This window comes from Rana temporaria, chromosome 2 (genome assembly GCF_905171775.1).
Source record: "Rana temporaria chromosome 2, aRanTem1.1, whole genome shotgun sequence".
Taxonomy (NCBI): Eukaryota; Metazoa; Chordata; class Amphibia; order Anura; family Ranidae; genus Rana; species Rana temporaria.
Window position 1 is genome coordinate 265,556,339 of NC_053490.1, and position 15,805 is coordinate 265,572,143.

At 42.5% G+C, this 15,805-nt stretch overlaps 1 protein-coding gene across 2 annotated transcripts in view; it reads right to left on the reverse strand.

Moving 5' to 3' along the window:
- Positions 1–15,805, reverse strand: part of USP32 (ubiquitin specific peptidase 32) — a 265,092-nt gene that overhangs the window by 190,911 nt on the left and 58,376 nt on the right. For both annotated transcript variants that reach the window (XM_040336910.1, XM_040336911.1), the window contains exon 2: positions 10,401–10,531. In XM_040336910.1, coding sequence (XP_040192844.1) covers positions 10,401–10,531 — 131 coding nt within the window. The remainder of the gene's footprint in view (positions 1–10,400; positions 10,532–15,805) is intronic.

Consider the following 15,805-nt stretch of genomic DNA (forward strand, 5'->3'; position numbering starts at 1 on the left):
CACCCACCCCTGCCGGGAGCAGATAATGGCTCTGCAAGAGGGATTCCCCCTGTTAGCACGGTCTGTGTTGATGGGGGAATTGTGTGATTTTTTTTTCTGCAAGCCACGATTGCAGGAAATAAATTTGCACCATGTATGGTCGGCTTTAGATAAAAAGGCAAATGGCCTGATCTTTGTGTAGGGACAGCGCACAGGACACTAACATAATTGACAACTATTTTTGAATCCTATATTTAATATACTAAAAAAGGTAGAAAATATCAGGAGTTCATTGATGAGCCCCATACACATGGGCAGAATGTTGGGATATATTTGCCAGTAAAAAAATAAAAATACCGGCCGACATTCGGTCCGTGTGTATGTCAGTCTGTCCGACAGAAGCCAGCTGTTTGGTTGGCTTCTGTAGGATTTGCATGCTGGAAAACCAGCAGCCGACAGACTCCCGATCAGCGCTCTCAGACAATATCAGAGAACACTGATTGGAGTGTTCTGGGGGGGGGTCCCCCTGTCAGAGCACAACAGCTCAGCGGGGGGAGATCGCTGGACTAACCTTGCATGGTTAGTACAGTGGATTCCAAGCAGGGCTGCCAGTTTTTGTTTCATGCAACCCGCAGGGTGTACCAGGCTTTAGGGTTTACACTTTAAAGTGGAAATTAACTCTGCAGTATATATATATATATATATATATATATATATATATATATACATACACACACACACACACACACACACACACATACACACATGGGCCCCCAAGAGCTTAAAGCCATAAAGTGCTAGTATGCACAGCGTATTAGCCCATTATGGCAGACTTACCTGTCAAATGATCCCCTCCAGCTCTGTGCCGTCACCGTTCCCGCTGGTTACAAGTGCTTTGTTCATCTCCTGGTTTTCTGCCTGGGTTTGGACTGCTCGGCCATTCGCTTGGTCAAACCGCGAGGACTTGGGAGTGACATCATCATGGCACAGGCCGGTGACGTAAATGTACACCGAGCTGTGCATGCGTAGCTCACTGCACATTAACACAAACGGGCAGAGAAAAGCAGCTATGAACAGAATATAAACATCCCACCGGTCAACTCTTTCTTCTTCTTTTTTTTAGGTTCATTTCCACTTTAAAGTGGTAAACGCGTCAATAAAAACATCTTGTAAGACTTTTTAAAGTGTTGACACAGTAGTGTGACCATAGAAATGGGTTTGCTCACCATCATAAAGTCCTTTGTACTGCCTTCCAGACAATAACAATGTACTACACAGTCCTCCAGCATTCCATATTACAGCACAAAGAAGAGGTTACATTATTGTTATAGGAGGGAATGCCTGCGTAGTAGAGAACAATACTGTATATACTATGATAATGGAATAACTTCTGACTATAGTACACACAGCAACTTGCATAAATGGAGTATTGGCAAGCTAGTGAGTTTATCACACAGACGTGGTGCAATGAATTGCACATAAATTGAGACACATAAGGAAACTAGCAAACGGGAGCTTGCTTTTTAAACAGGTGACACAGAATAGTGATACAAGTTCTTCCTGGACTTCTGCTTCCATCTGATAAGCAGGACAGGGCAGAGCAATGATAATGTGCAAGCCATAGCAACCAGAAACCGAGTGTTAAAGTGGAGTTCCACCCATAAATATAACATTACATCAGTAGTTTTAAAAAAATGTCATTAGTCCTTTACGAAAAAAATTTTTTTTTTTTAGATGACTTCAAAGTGTTGTTGCTAGGCAGAATAGTTAATCTTCCCACTTCCTGCACCTAGGTGCTTAATGCTTCCTAACCTACACTGCACAGACTCCTGGGAATGTAGTGGGTGTAACTTTCCAGGAGTCTGTGCATTCCCCAGTCTCAAAGAATCATGTGACTTGGACAGCACAGGTGCTGAAACCTGATCTGACACTGCTTGTGCAGCACTGAGCATGTGCGAGATTTGCAAGGCTGAAATCCAGGAAGTCATACAGTCTGGCTTCATGATGCCCACACTTAAGATGGCCCCAGTCAATTTCTATTTTATAAAAAGTGTCTAAATGCTGTAACAACCTAACAAAACGGACCTTAGTTTACAGACTAACTTTACTAGAATACATTAAGCTTGTGTATTACAGGGGTACTTATATTTAAAAAGTGAAATTGTGGCCGGAACTCCGCTTTAAGCAACACCATTAAGCCAAAAAGTTACATTCTAGTTACAACCGGAAAGAAAGATGCATAGGGGAAGCACAGACTACCCAATCTGGTTTAGTTTCCACCCAGACACTGCTTTAGTACATCCCTCCAACCCAAATCACTGTTGTCTGTATTCCGGTGTTCATGCACACACCTGCCTTTCATGCTGTAACACCTCCATGGGCTCCTTTCCTCCCTGTACATACAAATAAAATGCTAGCACCAAAAAAATTGCTCAAGGTCAACCAACCTGCTTCAGGTTAAATATGACTGGAAGCAAACAGAGGGCAAGTTACACAACAGAGGCGTCAGAAATTCAAATACCTCTATTGTTCTTTCATACTAGATGATCTGTGAAATCTGAATGCAGTGGGTTACAAGCATCCAATAATGCAATGGCATCCATGGCTCACCGACCGATTTCACCTTTTTTCTGGAATTGCAGCTTGGTTGGGTTAATGTTCTCTACAATTCCCTGTTCCTATTTGTGCTGTATATTACTGTACACAGAATAGGCCTGGAATTATAAAAAAAAAAAATTTGCTATAGATACTGGAGCATTCACATTCTAAGGCCAGGTTCACATATATGTGTTCTCCAATGCATTTTGCATTTTTGAAGCATTTTTGCATGTGGTTTTCAACTTAAAAACTGAGGAGACAGATAAAGCGGGGTTCCGGGGATAATTTTTTTTTTTTTTTCTTTGCAAGTTAAAATAAATTCCATTAAACATTCCATTAAACATATTAATGGCTCCCCAATCAAATCATTGTAATCACTTGCCTTATATGCTCCAGCTCATGTTGTGGCCGTATCCATCATATGTGTGGGCATCTGAAGCCCAGTTCCTGTTTCTTCCTTGTTTTCATGGAGAGGTGCATGCTGGCCGATTTTTAGGCACAGTAATGTCCAGAGACTCCTGGGAAATGAGTGTCATTGTTTCCCAGGAGGCAATGAGCGGCTATAAACGAATAGCCGCGCCGTCGTCCCGGATCGCTCCCCGAGGGAATCCGCCCGCCGCACGCAGAGGGGGGGTCCCGATCAGACCCCCCACCCGCTAGAAGGCAGGGACGTATATATACGCCCATCTGCTTGCCCGTGCCATTTTGCGGACGTAAATAGTCGTGCGGCAGGGGGGTTAAGGGGTTAATAACCAATGAGTCATCGGCAGTCCGTGAGGAGCTCCGCTGAAATCTGAATGTAAAGAAAGAAATTGCCAGCAAAAATGATGTGCCATATCTTCGGGCCTTGTACGGCTTTTGAGGAAAACCCCCACGCTAATTTTATTTATTTTTTTAATGGTGTGGGGTCCTCCAAAATTCATAGCAGACTGTTATCCAATCATGCAGCCCAGGAGGCCAAGAAAGGGCCTCCTGAACCATACAAGGCCACATGCCCTCAACATGGGGTGTGCTTTGAGGCAGAGGGGCTCTGCCCCCCCCCCTACCACCACTATCTTGTCCCCCATGTTAATGGGGACAAGGCTTTCTTCCCCACAACCTTGGCCGTTGGTTGTGGGGGTCTGCGGGCGGGAGACTTATCAGAATCTAGAAGCCCCCTTTAACAAGAGGGCCCGCAGATCCTCCCACCACATGTGAATGAGTATGGGGTACACAGAACCCCTAACTCATTCACCAAACAAAATAATGTGTAGTGTAAAAAATGACTGTAGGCAAGTTTTTGACAACTCCTTTATTATAAAAATAGATCCCCAAAGTAAATTCATCACGACACCTGCCACCAACGACCCAAGAAAAAAAGTCCACTCCTGCCGAAGGTTCCCACTATCTGACAGTTGTTAAAAAGTTAAGGGGCGGGGTCAAAACTGCCTATAGTAATTTGTTTACACTACACTTTTTTTGGTCTGAGATTATATATATATATAGATATATATATATATATATATATATAGATAGATAGATAGATAGATAGATAGATAGATAGATAGATAGATAGATAGATAGATAGATAGATAGATAGATAGATAGATAGATAGAGAGAGAGAGATGTAGAGATATAGATAGATAGAGATAGATAAAATCTCTATCTATCTATATATCCATCTATCTATCTATATCTAAAATTTTGCACCCCATACTGCTTTTATTATTGCTCACGTGATCATTTTTTATCCATGTTTTGTTCATATATTTAAAAAAAAAACTGTCACGGTTTATTTTTGACCTGCACCATTTGGAGCACCTTTTTCTTTTCCATTTTTTTCCATTTGCCCTGTGAACCCACTGGGGTTCTCCATATATGTCCTGCATCGGAAGTTGTATCCGTCTAGTTCCTGTGATTGGTGGTATTAATCTCATCTGATCCTCTGTGCAGAGATTCAGGTCCGTCGAGACCACTATGCTCATGAGACTTACTGTTGTAAAAACAGCCACACCCTCTGGTAAGAGTACCTTGATACACTTACCTTTCTATTGTGATGCCTTGATGATCTCTTCAGACAACTATATACTCAAAATTTACGTCAATGTATTCACTTATCACTTTTTCTATGGAATTATAATTCACATACCGAATTGTGTGATTTATTCATTAATCCAATGTCACATTCACTGTGATACAGGGTTCTTACACAGACTGATAAAAAAAAAATATATATATATATATTTGTATTAATTTTTTGTGCCACTATAACCATTATGCACATCATCATTTAGCGCTGCACTATTGTTTTACCATACCAGACATAAAAAGACCTGGTATGGATTGGGTGGGAGAGGGACCCCATGCCGTTTTTTTTTTCTTTGCCGGTAATGCTTCCTTTTTATATTCAGAAATCGCTGACAGCTGAGGTCTCATCTATTGTTAAGGATGCAACCTGTAAACACTTGCATTTTTGGTGCGGGTCCATTGAAATCTATTGCACGCAAAAGAAAACTGCTGCAGAAAAAAAAAGGTCCCTTACCCTTTCCAAAAACACAGCAGCTGAAAAATGCAAAGATGTGAACATGCTCCATAGGAAGCCACGTTAAATAGACTGTAGTGCGTTTCTACAAACTGCAAACCGCTCGAAAAAAGAATTGCATAGGTCTCTTGGTTGCTACGTTATAAAAATTAATGTGCCTTAGGCCACATTCACACGCCTGGTTACATGCAGCCACTAGATTCCAGCCACAGAAAGCAGTCGATTCTTGCAGCCAGAATGACAAGGGCATGCAATCAGCAGGGGCCACTAAGCCTACTTAAATTAATGTCAGGCTGACAGCAACCCCCGCTGTTTGTCTGGGGCATAAGGGCTGATGTTTGTCTGGCCACTGTCCTTAAAGCGGAGTTCCATACGTTTTTTTGTTTATTAAAAGTCAGCAGCTACAAAAAGCATAGCTGCTGACATTTAATAAACTGACACTTACCTGCCCCATGGTCCAGCGATGCGTCCGCCCGGAGGCTCACTTCTCTCCCCCTTTCTCTCCTCAGTGCCGTCATAATACTGTGGGCACCCGGCCGTGACAGCTTACCGCTTCACGGCTGGGTGCACGCTGCACTCTCCAGCCGATCTTCTGGGACCTGAGTTGTGTCCCAGAAGATCGCTGGCAGGGAGGGGCCACCTAGGGCGAGAGGAGGAGTTGCCTAGGTGGCCGAAGATAGGAAGCAGGAAGTGGGACAGGAAGTCCCAAGAAAAAAAAAAGGTACACAACCCCCCCCCCCCCCAAAAAAAATTGACAGGAGTGCTTAAAACGGAAGTTCCACTTTTGGGTGGAACTCTTCTATAAAGTGGTTGTAAACCTCAGACATGAAATATTAATTATTTGCCTCTATAATGTGTACTTGTCTCAATCAAGAGCAGTACGTGTTATTTCTATCTGCTGCTTTGTTCTGCTATCAGCATAAATCACTTCTGACAAGTTTTCCTGACACCAAGAGGTGTCAATTGATCAATCCAACGGATTGATAACCTCAGCTCTGTTTCTGTGTGCTGTGAGAAGAGGGTGTGTCTCTTTCCTCTAATCAGCTGTCAAAGTTCTCCTCACTGAGCTCTGAAGATTGTGACTTTAGCTCTCCACCCCCTTTTCTTAAAGCTCAGGCAAACTTTGAACTGATGTAGATAAGAGAAGACTGCAGGCAAACAGATAAAACTGTATGTACAGTACCTGTCGCCGAGAATGTGTTTCCAGCACGACGGCATCGCGCTGATTCTCGGCGACATGGTGCCGACATCTCGCACTCGCTGAAATAGGAAAAGCCCTTTCCAGCGAGCGCGTCATAGAAGCGACAGGGATCCGACTTGGATTCCCGCCAATTCTAGCCGTGGAGTTTGGTATGAATCATGAGGGGGAACACCACGCCAAATTTTAAATGAAAAACCGGCATGGGTTCCCCCCCAGGGGCATACCAGGCCCTTAGGTCTGGTATGGATTGTAAGGAGAACCCCCTACGTCGAAATTCCCCCACAATCCATACCAGACCCGTATCCAAGCTGGTAAGGAAAGGAGTGGGACGAGCGAGCGCCCCCTCCTGAGCCGTACCAGGCCACATGCCCTCAACATAGGGGGGTTGGGTGCTCTGGGGCAGGGGGCCCCCCCCACCCCAAAGTACCCTGTCCCCATGTTGATAAGGACAGGGCCTCTTCCCGACAACCCTGGCCGTTGGTTGTCGGGGTCTGAGGGCGGGGGGGCTTATCAGAATCTGGGAGCTCCCTTTAATAAGGGGGCCCCCAGATACCAGCCCCCCACCCTAGGTGAATGAATATGGGGTACATCGTACCCCTACCCATTCACCTGGAGGCAAAGTGTCAATAAAATAAACACACAACACAGGGTTTTACAGGCATCATCCCGGTATTGAATTTTTCAGCCAGCGATTCTGTTTTCAGCATAAAAAAATAGCCACTTGATCACTTCTGCTGGTGGCGGAAGGGGGTCCCACCACTGCCTTTCCCATTCTCTGCCGTCTGATCGTGGAGCCTGGGAACGATGTGACTGGCGAAGGCTGCACGGATCAGAGAGAGGAACTGACTTTGTTTCTCTTTCTCTGTGACCCCGTAAACTGGGAGCGACAAGTATGACATCACTTCCAGTTCTGCCTCTTTGTTTACCTTGCTGTTAGTGGCCAGAAAAGCAGCCAATCACAACGATCGGTGTCCGATTGGCTGCATTGGAGGCCCGAGGAGGGATTTGTTGTCTGCTGTTCATCCCTTGTGATAGCAATAAAGTCAATTCAAAAAGAACGGTGAAAGCTGATCCCATGTTTCTACTTTGGAAATTATTCACTGGATATCTACTCCTATGAACATTTGTGTTGACACTTTATTAGTTTATTTGCATGTTCACTTTTTGAGGACTTTATTAGCACGTTTGGTACTTAGTGTGTTTATGATGATTTAGTGCGCACTTATCACTTAATTTATGTTTATAATCACTTTTTTATCATACAGTTTACTATCCAGCGCTGCACTCTTATTTAGATCTATATTTGTTGTGCCCCATATCAGGGTTAAAGTGCTCAGCCGCAGGACTTCCTTCACGGTTTATATTCACTTATTGAATAATTATTAATTATATGCACCTAGCGCAAATTTTTATTTTTATATTTAATTCAAAAATAATGAAAAAAAATGTTTAAAACAAAAAAGTTTTGTATGAAATAATTTTTTTTTTAAAGTACCCCCTCCTTGCGCGCAAATGCGAACACAAATTACTCCTGCGCGTATATGTAAATGGTGGTCGCACCACACGTGAGGTATTGTCGCAAACATCAGAGTGAGAGCAATAATTCTAGCACCAGACCTTCTGTGTAAGTCTAAACTGGTAACATGTAAAGGCGTTTAAAGCATCATGTTTTGCATTATACAAAATATTGGTGGTAAATATTGCGCTTTGTTTTATTTTAATTCATTAAAGTGTATTTTTTTCCCCAAAAAATTGCGTTTAAAAATAACACTCTGCAAATACAGTGCGACAAAAAAATGGCAACACCCATCATTTTATTCTATAGGGCCTCTGCTAATATTTATATATATATATATATTTTTTTTTTTTTTTGGGGGGGATTCTAAGTAATTGTATAGCAAAAAAATAAAAAGTTGATATTTACATGTAGGAGAAGTGTCAGAATTGGCCCGGATATGAAGTGGTTAAAGCTCATAACAAAAGTGGTATCTATAAGAGATGAGCAATGCTACTAATAACAACCAGTCTTTTTAGTTGATGCTTTTATCTATGTGCAAATAAAACTTGTAACTTTTATGGAAGATATTTATGCGTTTTTTAATATAATGCCATCAAAATCCCAGACACCCTGTATTGGTATTTCACTAGGCAATAATAGCAACAATATCAAGCAGCTTATAAGAGAGATTGAAAAAAACATTTAGGCTAAAAAAATACCCATCCGTAGTGCTAATTCTCTTCAGCTCCCCTCGATGCGGAAGGACTTATCACAAACATCATATTCAATGTGCTTGTGAGATAAATGAATTCAATTAAAACATCTATAGAAACAAAGAAAACCTTTGCAAAACTCCACAGAGAATATACCGCATTAATTTCTATTTATTTAAGCAATATCTTGGATGGTTTGTAGCGAATATTGAAAAACTCCAGGGAAAGTGATCAAAATGTTTATTTTAGATTGTTAGGGAAGTAAATAATTCACTATATAACAGAATAGCCCAAGAAGCAATTAAAAAGATGATCAATTTAATTATAGGAGCGACCACCCATCGATATGAAAACAACTATATAGCAGAACAACAAAGCACAACTTACAACTAAACACCCACGAATATTGGACCCATGCTATACACAGAAGTAGAATGTAAAAAAGGAGATATAAAAATGTAATTACTGGTTAGATCACCAGGTGAAAATAAAAGGAAGTCTAAAAAAGAAAACAAGTGCAGCCATCAAGAATTGGTAAGCGGGGGGTTGCAGCCAAAACGAGGGATTCACTCACCTATGTATACGGTTTGAAATGAATGCTGGGACATGTAGTCCTTCTGGAGGAGCCAGCTCAACTATGTATACTGCCAAACAAAGCATCCAGGAACATGTAGGATGTTATTCCACCATGTACACTGCCATACAGGGAATGCTGGGATATGTAACCCCACCAGTGCAGAGCCCCAGCCCGTTATTACTAACATCCCCCTACCTGCAAACTAAGGCCTCTTCCACACAGGCGGTCGCTACGGAGTCCGCCAGCTCCCGCCGGCACAGCGGAAGATCTCTCCGATGACCAGACGGATGACAAGTCCCTTTTTGCTCACTGAGTGGGGAGGGGCTTGTGCAGCGCAGCTTTCTTCTATGGAGCGATCTGATAAAAACGGACGGCATGTCCATTTTCATCAGATCTCATCGGATCTGCCATGGACGGATGGGGACGTATCGCCATCCGTCCGATTTTGGCGGATCGTGTCGGATGTCAGCGGACATATCTCCGCTGACATCCGATGCTCCATAGGACTGCATGGAACGGCCATTCGGGTCCACTGTCAAAACTGACAGGCAGACCTGAACGGTCCGATCGTGTGAAAGGGGCCTCAGACAGGCCAGGCTGACATGTACTTACATAGTTGGACATCATTTCTATCACTGAGGTTTTCCCCCCATTCTACATAAGACATTGAGTGCTGAGGTATAAATGGTCCAATGGGAAACACAGCAAATCACCACTTAGTTCCGAGGTCTGCAGTATGGTTTACAGAAAGCAGGGGGCATCTGTCTGAGAAAGGATGGGGAAGGTGAGGACAGTGCACCCCCAACAGGACCCGGGGGTTAGCGACCTTTGCTTTAACACAGTACTATGCACCTGAGGGGCGGGGGTCAATGGTATAGAGCAGTGGTCATCAACCCTGTCCTCGGGGCCCACCAACAGGCCAGGTTTGCAAGATACCTGCAATACATCACAGGTGATATCATTTGCTGCTCAGTGATTGCAGTATTATAGTCTGCATCCCCCCAAGGCAATACATAAAACCTGGCCTGTTAGTGGGCCCTGAGGACAGGGTAAATGTCCACTGGTATAGAGTCTGCACACATTGAATAGCTGAGTCAGGTTTGCCCAAAACATAAGGTAATTATGACTTAATTAGGAATAAAAACACCCAATCCCATCTTCATAATTGCCTGCATATGGGTACTCTATGTAGCATCATTGTATGGCTGAAAAGCAAAAAATGTTTCATGTTTTACAATATGTTTTCAGCGGGTAAAATGAAAGAATTATTTTATCCGAAGCTAGAAGACATGAGAGTAATGAAATGTCTTACCTCTGCAACTTTTGGAGGAACTCCATCTCCTAGAACTTCCCTGATGAAGCATTGCTGACTCATGTAATAAGAAGGACCTCCACATGTCCGTTTGAAAGCATCTTTCAGCCTTTTCAATTCCACATCAGTCACTGCAATGAAATGGAAAAAAAGGTCAGTGCAAACTATCAATTAAAGCAGAACTTAACTGCATCTGCAAACCACAAACCGAAGAGGTTTTTTATATTCAAAGCAAACTCATCCATCCATCCATCCATCCATGTCTCCATGCTTTATTTTGTTGTGAAATCACTTTAAAAAATCACCCCCTAGCATTTCTAGTTGCTGCCACCTTGAGTTTACTTCCTGGAATCATTCTGCCCTTAGCTCAGACATGGACAGCAGGTGTTCTTAGCTGAGAAAGCCCCTCCTCCCAATAAAAAAAAATGCCAATGAAGACTCCTAGGAGGTAGGACATCATTTTGGCCTAGGCTAGAAACCAGGAAGCAACCAAAGAATTGTGAAACACTATTAAAAACACGTAAATATATTATACTGTACCTTCCTATCTATTTAATAATGCTAGCAGTACAAGTATTACAAATAAATAGTTAATGTTGACAGAGAGTTTATTCCACTTTAAGCATTTACATAAAATGTAGTCTGTGAGGCAAAGTTCAGTGGTCATGCAGGGGGATTTCCCAAAAAGCCTTCAACCAGCAGAGCCGTGCAGAGGGATTTCCCAAAAAGCCTGCTGAAGCCAGATATAAGGCAATTATTATAGACAAGCCTTTAACTCTTGCTGCTGCCCAGATATACCCCAAAAATACCACCGAGAATTGGCACAAATTCAAACAAAATTTGACACTTCATATCACAGTGGACTTCAAACAAGACTCAAAATCTCTGAATAAAGCTTCTTTATTATTTCTTTAAGGGAAGAGAGACAAATCACCTCACGGAGCAAGCACACAAAATGATTAAATATACTTCAGAGGAAGAGAGATAGGAGCTTGGCACATAGCAATTTTAATGAACAAATCAGATCTCTAGACATTCTTTAAAGTCAGTGTAAAAAGAAATAAGAACCTACATTGCCTAATCCCTTAATTAATATGGTGCTCTTGTCCATGACCAAAATCTTACACTAGAAATACGTACCATATGTAAGAGCAGACCAAAGAAACAGCTCTGCATACAGCTGCACCAACAACTACGGTAAGAGTAAAATGTCTATATTTTTTTTTTTAAATGATCAAAAATGACATTTGGAGAAAATAAAATGACCCAGAAGTCACTGAAAGAAAATGCGCTACTGAATGGTGATTGGTAAGAGATCACAAAAACCAGTCCACTCTTTACCCTACTACATCTATCAAATGGCAGAGCTGCAGTTCAGTGGAAGGACATACATTCTAAGGTTGATGAACTGGGTTTTATTGGACATATGCCACTACTGTATTTTCCGGCGTATAAGATGACTTTTTACCCCAAAATTACACGGCCAATAATCGGGGGTCGTCTTATATGCCGGTATGTGGATGTCAGGCTTGTCAGCATTACTGTACGCTGAGCCAATCACGGCGAGCGATGTATTCTATTAATGAATACAAAGCCTGCTCTAAATGGCTTTGAGATTCAGAGAGGCGTGGGCTGATGATGCTGCAACCTCTGCCAATCACAGCAAGCGATGTATTCTATTGATGAATACAAAGCCTGCAAGGATTGGCAAAGGTTGTAATATCAGTATATCAGCCTGCGCCTCTCTGAATCTCAAAGCCAATCCAAGCAGGCTTTGTCTTCATTAATAGAATACATTGCTTGCTGTGATTGGCTCAGCGCGGTATACTGTAATACTGTATACCGTACAGTAATATGTTACCGAATGCGGCTACCCCTCGGCTCCTCTTCCTTCCACGGCCACCTCGCCATCCACCACCGGACCCTGGTTTGAAGAACTGGACCCTCCATCTGAAGCACCTGAAGGGGGTCTTCTTATACAGCAAGCATATCTCAAATCCAAAGTTTTAGCTGCAAAATTAGGGGGTCGTCTTATACGCTCAGTTGCCTTATACGCCGGCAAAACGGTACTCTAATTATGTACAATATGGCAAAGGCTTTTCTGAGATTTAAGCTCCTCATTGACTACAGTAAACCTCACAAGATGAATCAGCAAATGTTCATGTTCAATAACCCAGCAACCAGGTTATCTATACCAGTGAATTTCAACGGACGGTGGAGTGGAACGATGTAGGTATCTGCCAAAGATTCCTCTCCAGCCATACAACTTGTGCACTCTACCTTATTGCTGTGGCTGATCTCTTCACCTGGTCTTCTTTTAGATTCAATGTCTTCAGCCATCTTGATTGGCTGGCATGGGATACACAAACACATGCCAAGATTGTACACTGAGCTGTGCATGTGCGACTTAAGCCTTGTACACACAATCTGATCTTTGACCAACCGAGCGTCAGACTTTTGTCAAAAGGGCGTGTGCCTGGATTTTGTCTTGCATACTAATGGCACACAATTGTCGGCCAACACACACACAAACAAACGTAGTGACGTACTAGGTAGAATTTCAGCCCTTGAGCACCACCCTTTGGACACCTTCTGCTAATGTCGTGTTTGGTGAGCACTGATAACGAGCATGCATGTTTGTACTTATACGACAGACTTTTGTACAGACGATCAGAAAATCTGACCGCTGTCCGCTGAAAATTTACTAGCCTGCCATCCAACATTTGTTGGCCGAAAGTTGAACAATTGTCTGAAGGAGCGTACTAATGGTGGGATTTTAGGCCAACAGTCTGTCATCAGACAATCCCCTGCCAACAATCGGATCATGTGTACGAGGCTTTAGTATATAATCCTTAAGAAACTAGCTAGCAGACAAGCAGCTTTGTTTGCAGAGAAAGGCACACAGTTACTTCTGCAATTAAAGAATACCTGCTAGTATTTTTGTACACCAGTTCTGCTTTTAAACGCAAAGGAAAAACAGAAGGAAGAGGACTCTGATGTCACAAGACTGCACCAAAGACCAGCTTTATATAAAGGCAGAACGCAGCGTGTAGTAGAGTTTTGTTTTTCCTTTAAATAAGGTAATGTCACGTAATAATCAGGTTTCTCAAAGGAATAAGGAAGAGATGATGCTCATGGGTCTACCTATACTGCGAGTTGTGTTTAGTTTGTTGTCCAGAATGAAGACAGACAATACCATAGACAGACTATTTCCTGCATCAAACCAACAATTATGCAAAGTGCTGCTTTACTGTATAAAAATACGTGGAAAAGAAAAAAAAAAAAGGGCAGATAAATACTTCTGCACAATCATGTATCCATTTTGCTTGCAATTGCTTTTTTATAGCGACTAGTGATTACCAAATAGCAATTTGTTTGCAATCGTATTCTAAATAGCCTTTTACTGCTGCAGCCCATAGTGACATCCCTTGGTCCTCTGTGTAAATCTAGATCAGCACATTACAAGGAGTCAAATATGATTAACCACTCCATAGGTAGTCCCCTAAAAGACCTACAGAAAAAAAACTGCACAAGGATAAATCAATCACAAAAAATATGATTCCAATAAAGCAACACCAGTCTATTTCCAGGAGAACGCTCTCCAAGGCAATGAATTCAAGGACTATAAATAAACGTGTAAGCAGCGAGCAGCTTTATCCAAATGAGTTTCACAGAAGAAAAGACATCGCATTCAGCAGTAGGAAAAGCAAAGCCTCTATTTATGGAAGCAACACACGTTCTGTAGGTGGTCATGAAACAGCCAATAGGAAGAGACTAAAAAAAGGAGTAAGTGAGAGACACGCTATATAAAACAGAAACAAAAAAAGTCTGACAAGAATGCCATGCAAATGGGGGGGAATTTTTAATACAGATCAACCTAAAATTCTGGTACATGAATACTAAAAATCACTTCAGGTATGGAGTTATTACTGTTTGTGGACTTCAGTTTTCAATTCATTCCACAGATTTCCAATGGAGTTTAGGTCTGGGCTCTGACTAGGCCATGCAAGGACATTCACATTTGTTCTCCTTCAACCAATGTGTGCTCATTTTTGCTGTGTGCTTTGGGTTGGGTGCTTTCAGTAGATACGCCGACCTAACTCGAAATCTGCGTCGACCTAAGTTTAAGTGTATTCTCAAACAGAGATACACTTAAACCTATCTCAGATACGACGGCTTGCGCCGTCCTATCTTAGGGTGCAATATTTAGGCTGGCCGCTAGGTGGCGCTTCCATTGCGGTCGGCGTAGAATATGTAAATCACTAGATACGCCTATTCACGAACGTACGCCCGGCCGACGCAGTACAGATACGCCGTTTACGTAACGCTTTATCAGGCCTAAAGTTATTCCATCAAATAGTTGGAATAGTAATGTTAAAGTATGGCCGCCGTTCCCGCTTCGAAAATTTTACGTTGCTTGTGTAAGTCGTCCGTGAATAGGGATTTACGTCATTTACGTTTACGTCGAAATCAATAGGACCGTGCGGCGTACTTAGCCGCAATGCACACTGGCAAATGTAGGCGGGCGGCGCATGCGCCGTTCCAAAAAAACGTCAATCACGTCAGGTCAAAGCAAATCATCATAAAACACGCCCCCTCAGCCTATTTTGAATTAGGCGCGCATGCGCCCGCCGCATTTACGCTACGCCGCCGTAAGTTAGGAGGCAAGTACTTTGTGAATACAGCACTTGCCTCTCTGACTTAAGGCGGCATAGCGTAAATATGATACGCTACGCCGCCTTAAAGTTGCGCGCCCCTACCTGAATCTAGCTAATTATTTGTGTTGAGGCTAAAAAATTCCATTTTAGTCTCATCTGACCAAAACACCTTTTTCCAGGTGGCCTCAGAATCTTCAAGGTGTGTTTCGTGACTGCATGTGACCTTTGAGTGGCTTTTTACTTGCCACTCCTTCCATACAAGCTCCATTTGTGGAGAATGTGTGATATTGTTGTCACATACACACAGTGACCACTCTGTCATAAATTCCTGTAACTTCCTCAGAGTTGATGTAGGCCTCTTGGTAGCCTCTCTGACCAGTTTCCTCTTCCATCCAATTTGGAGCAAAGTCCTGATCCAGGGAGGGTCTGTGTTGTACCAAATGTCTTCTACTTCTTAATAATAGACTTCGTTGTGCTTCTAGGCATTGATAAAACCTTTGACATTTTTTTGTATCCATCTCCTTGACCTGTGTCTGTCCACAACTGTATCCCGGACATCTTGCCTTCCCACCCATAGTTGATTGTTTCAGTTGCACTACCAAGGAGTGAAATTCTCCAGAAAAGCTCTTTTCATGCTGAACTAATCAAAATGACCACAGCTGATCAAAGTTGAAAGTCAAATGGCTTTGTTTGCTATTGAGACGGTGATGAGCTACAACTGATGGAGTTCACAAATCATTTTCAGGA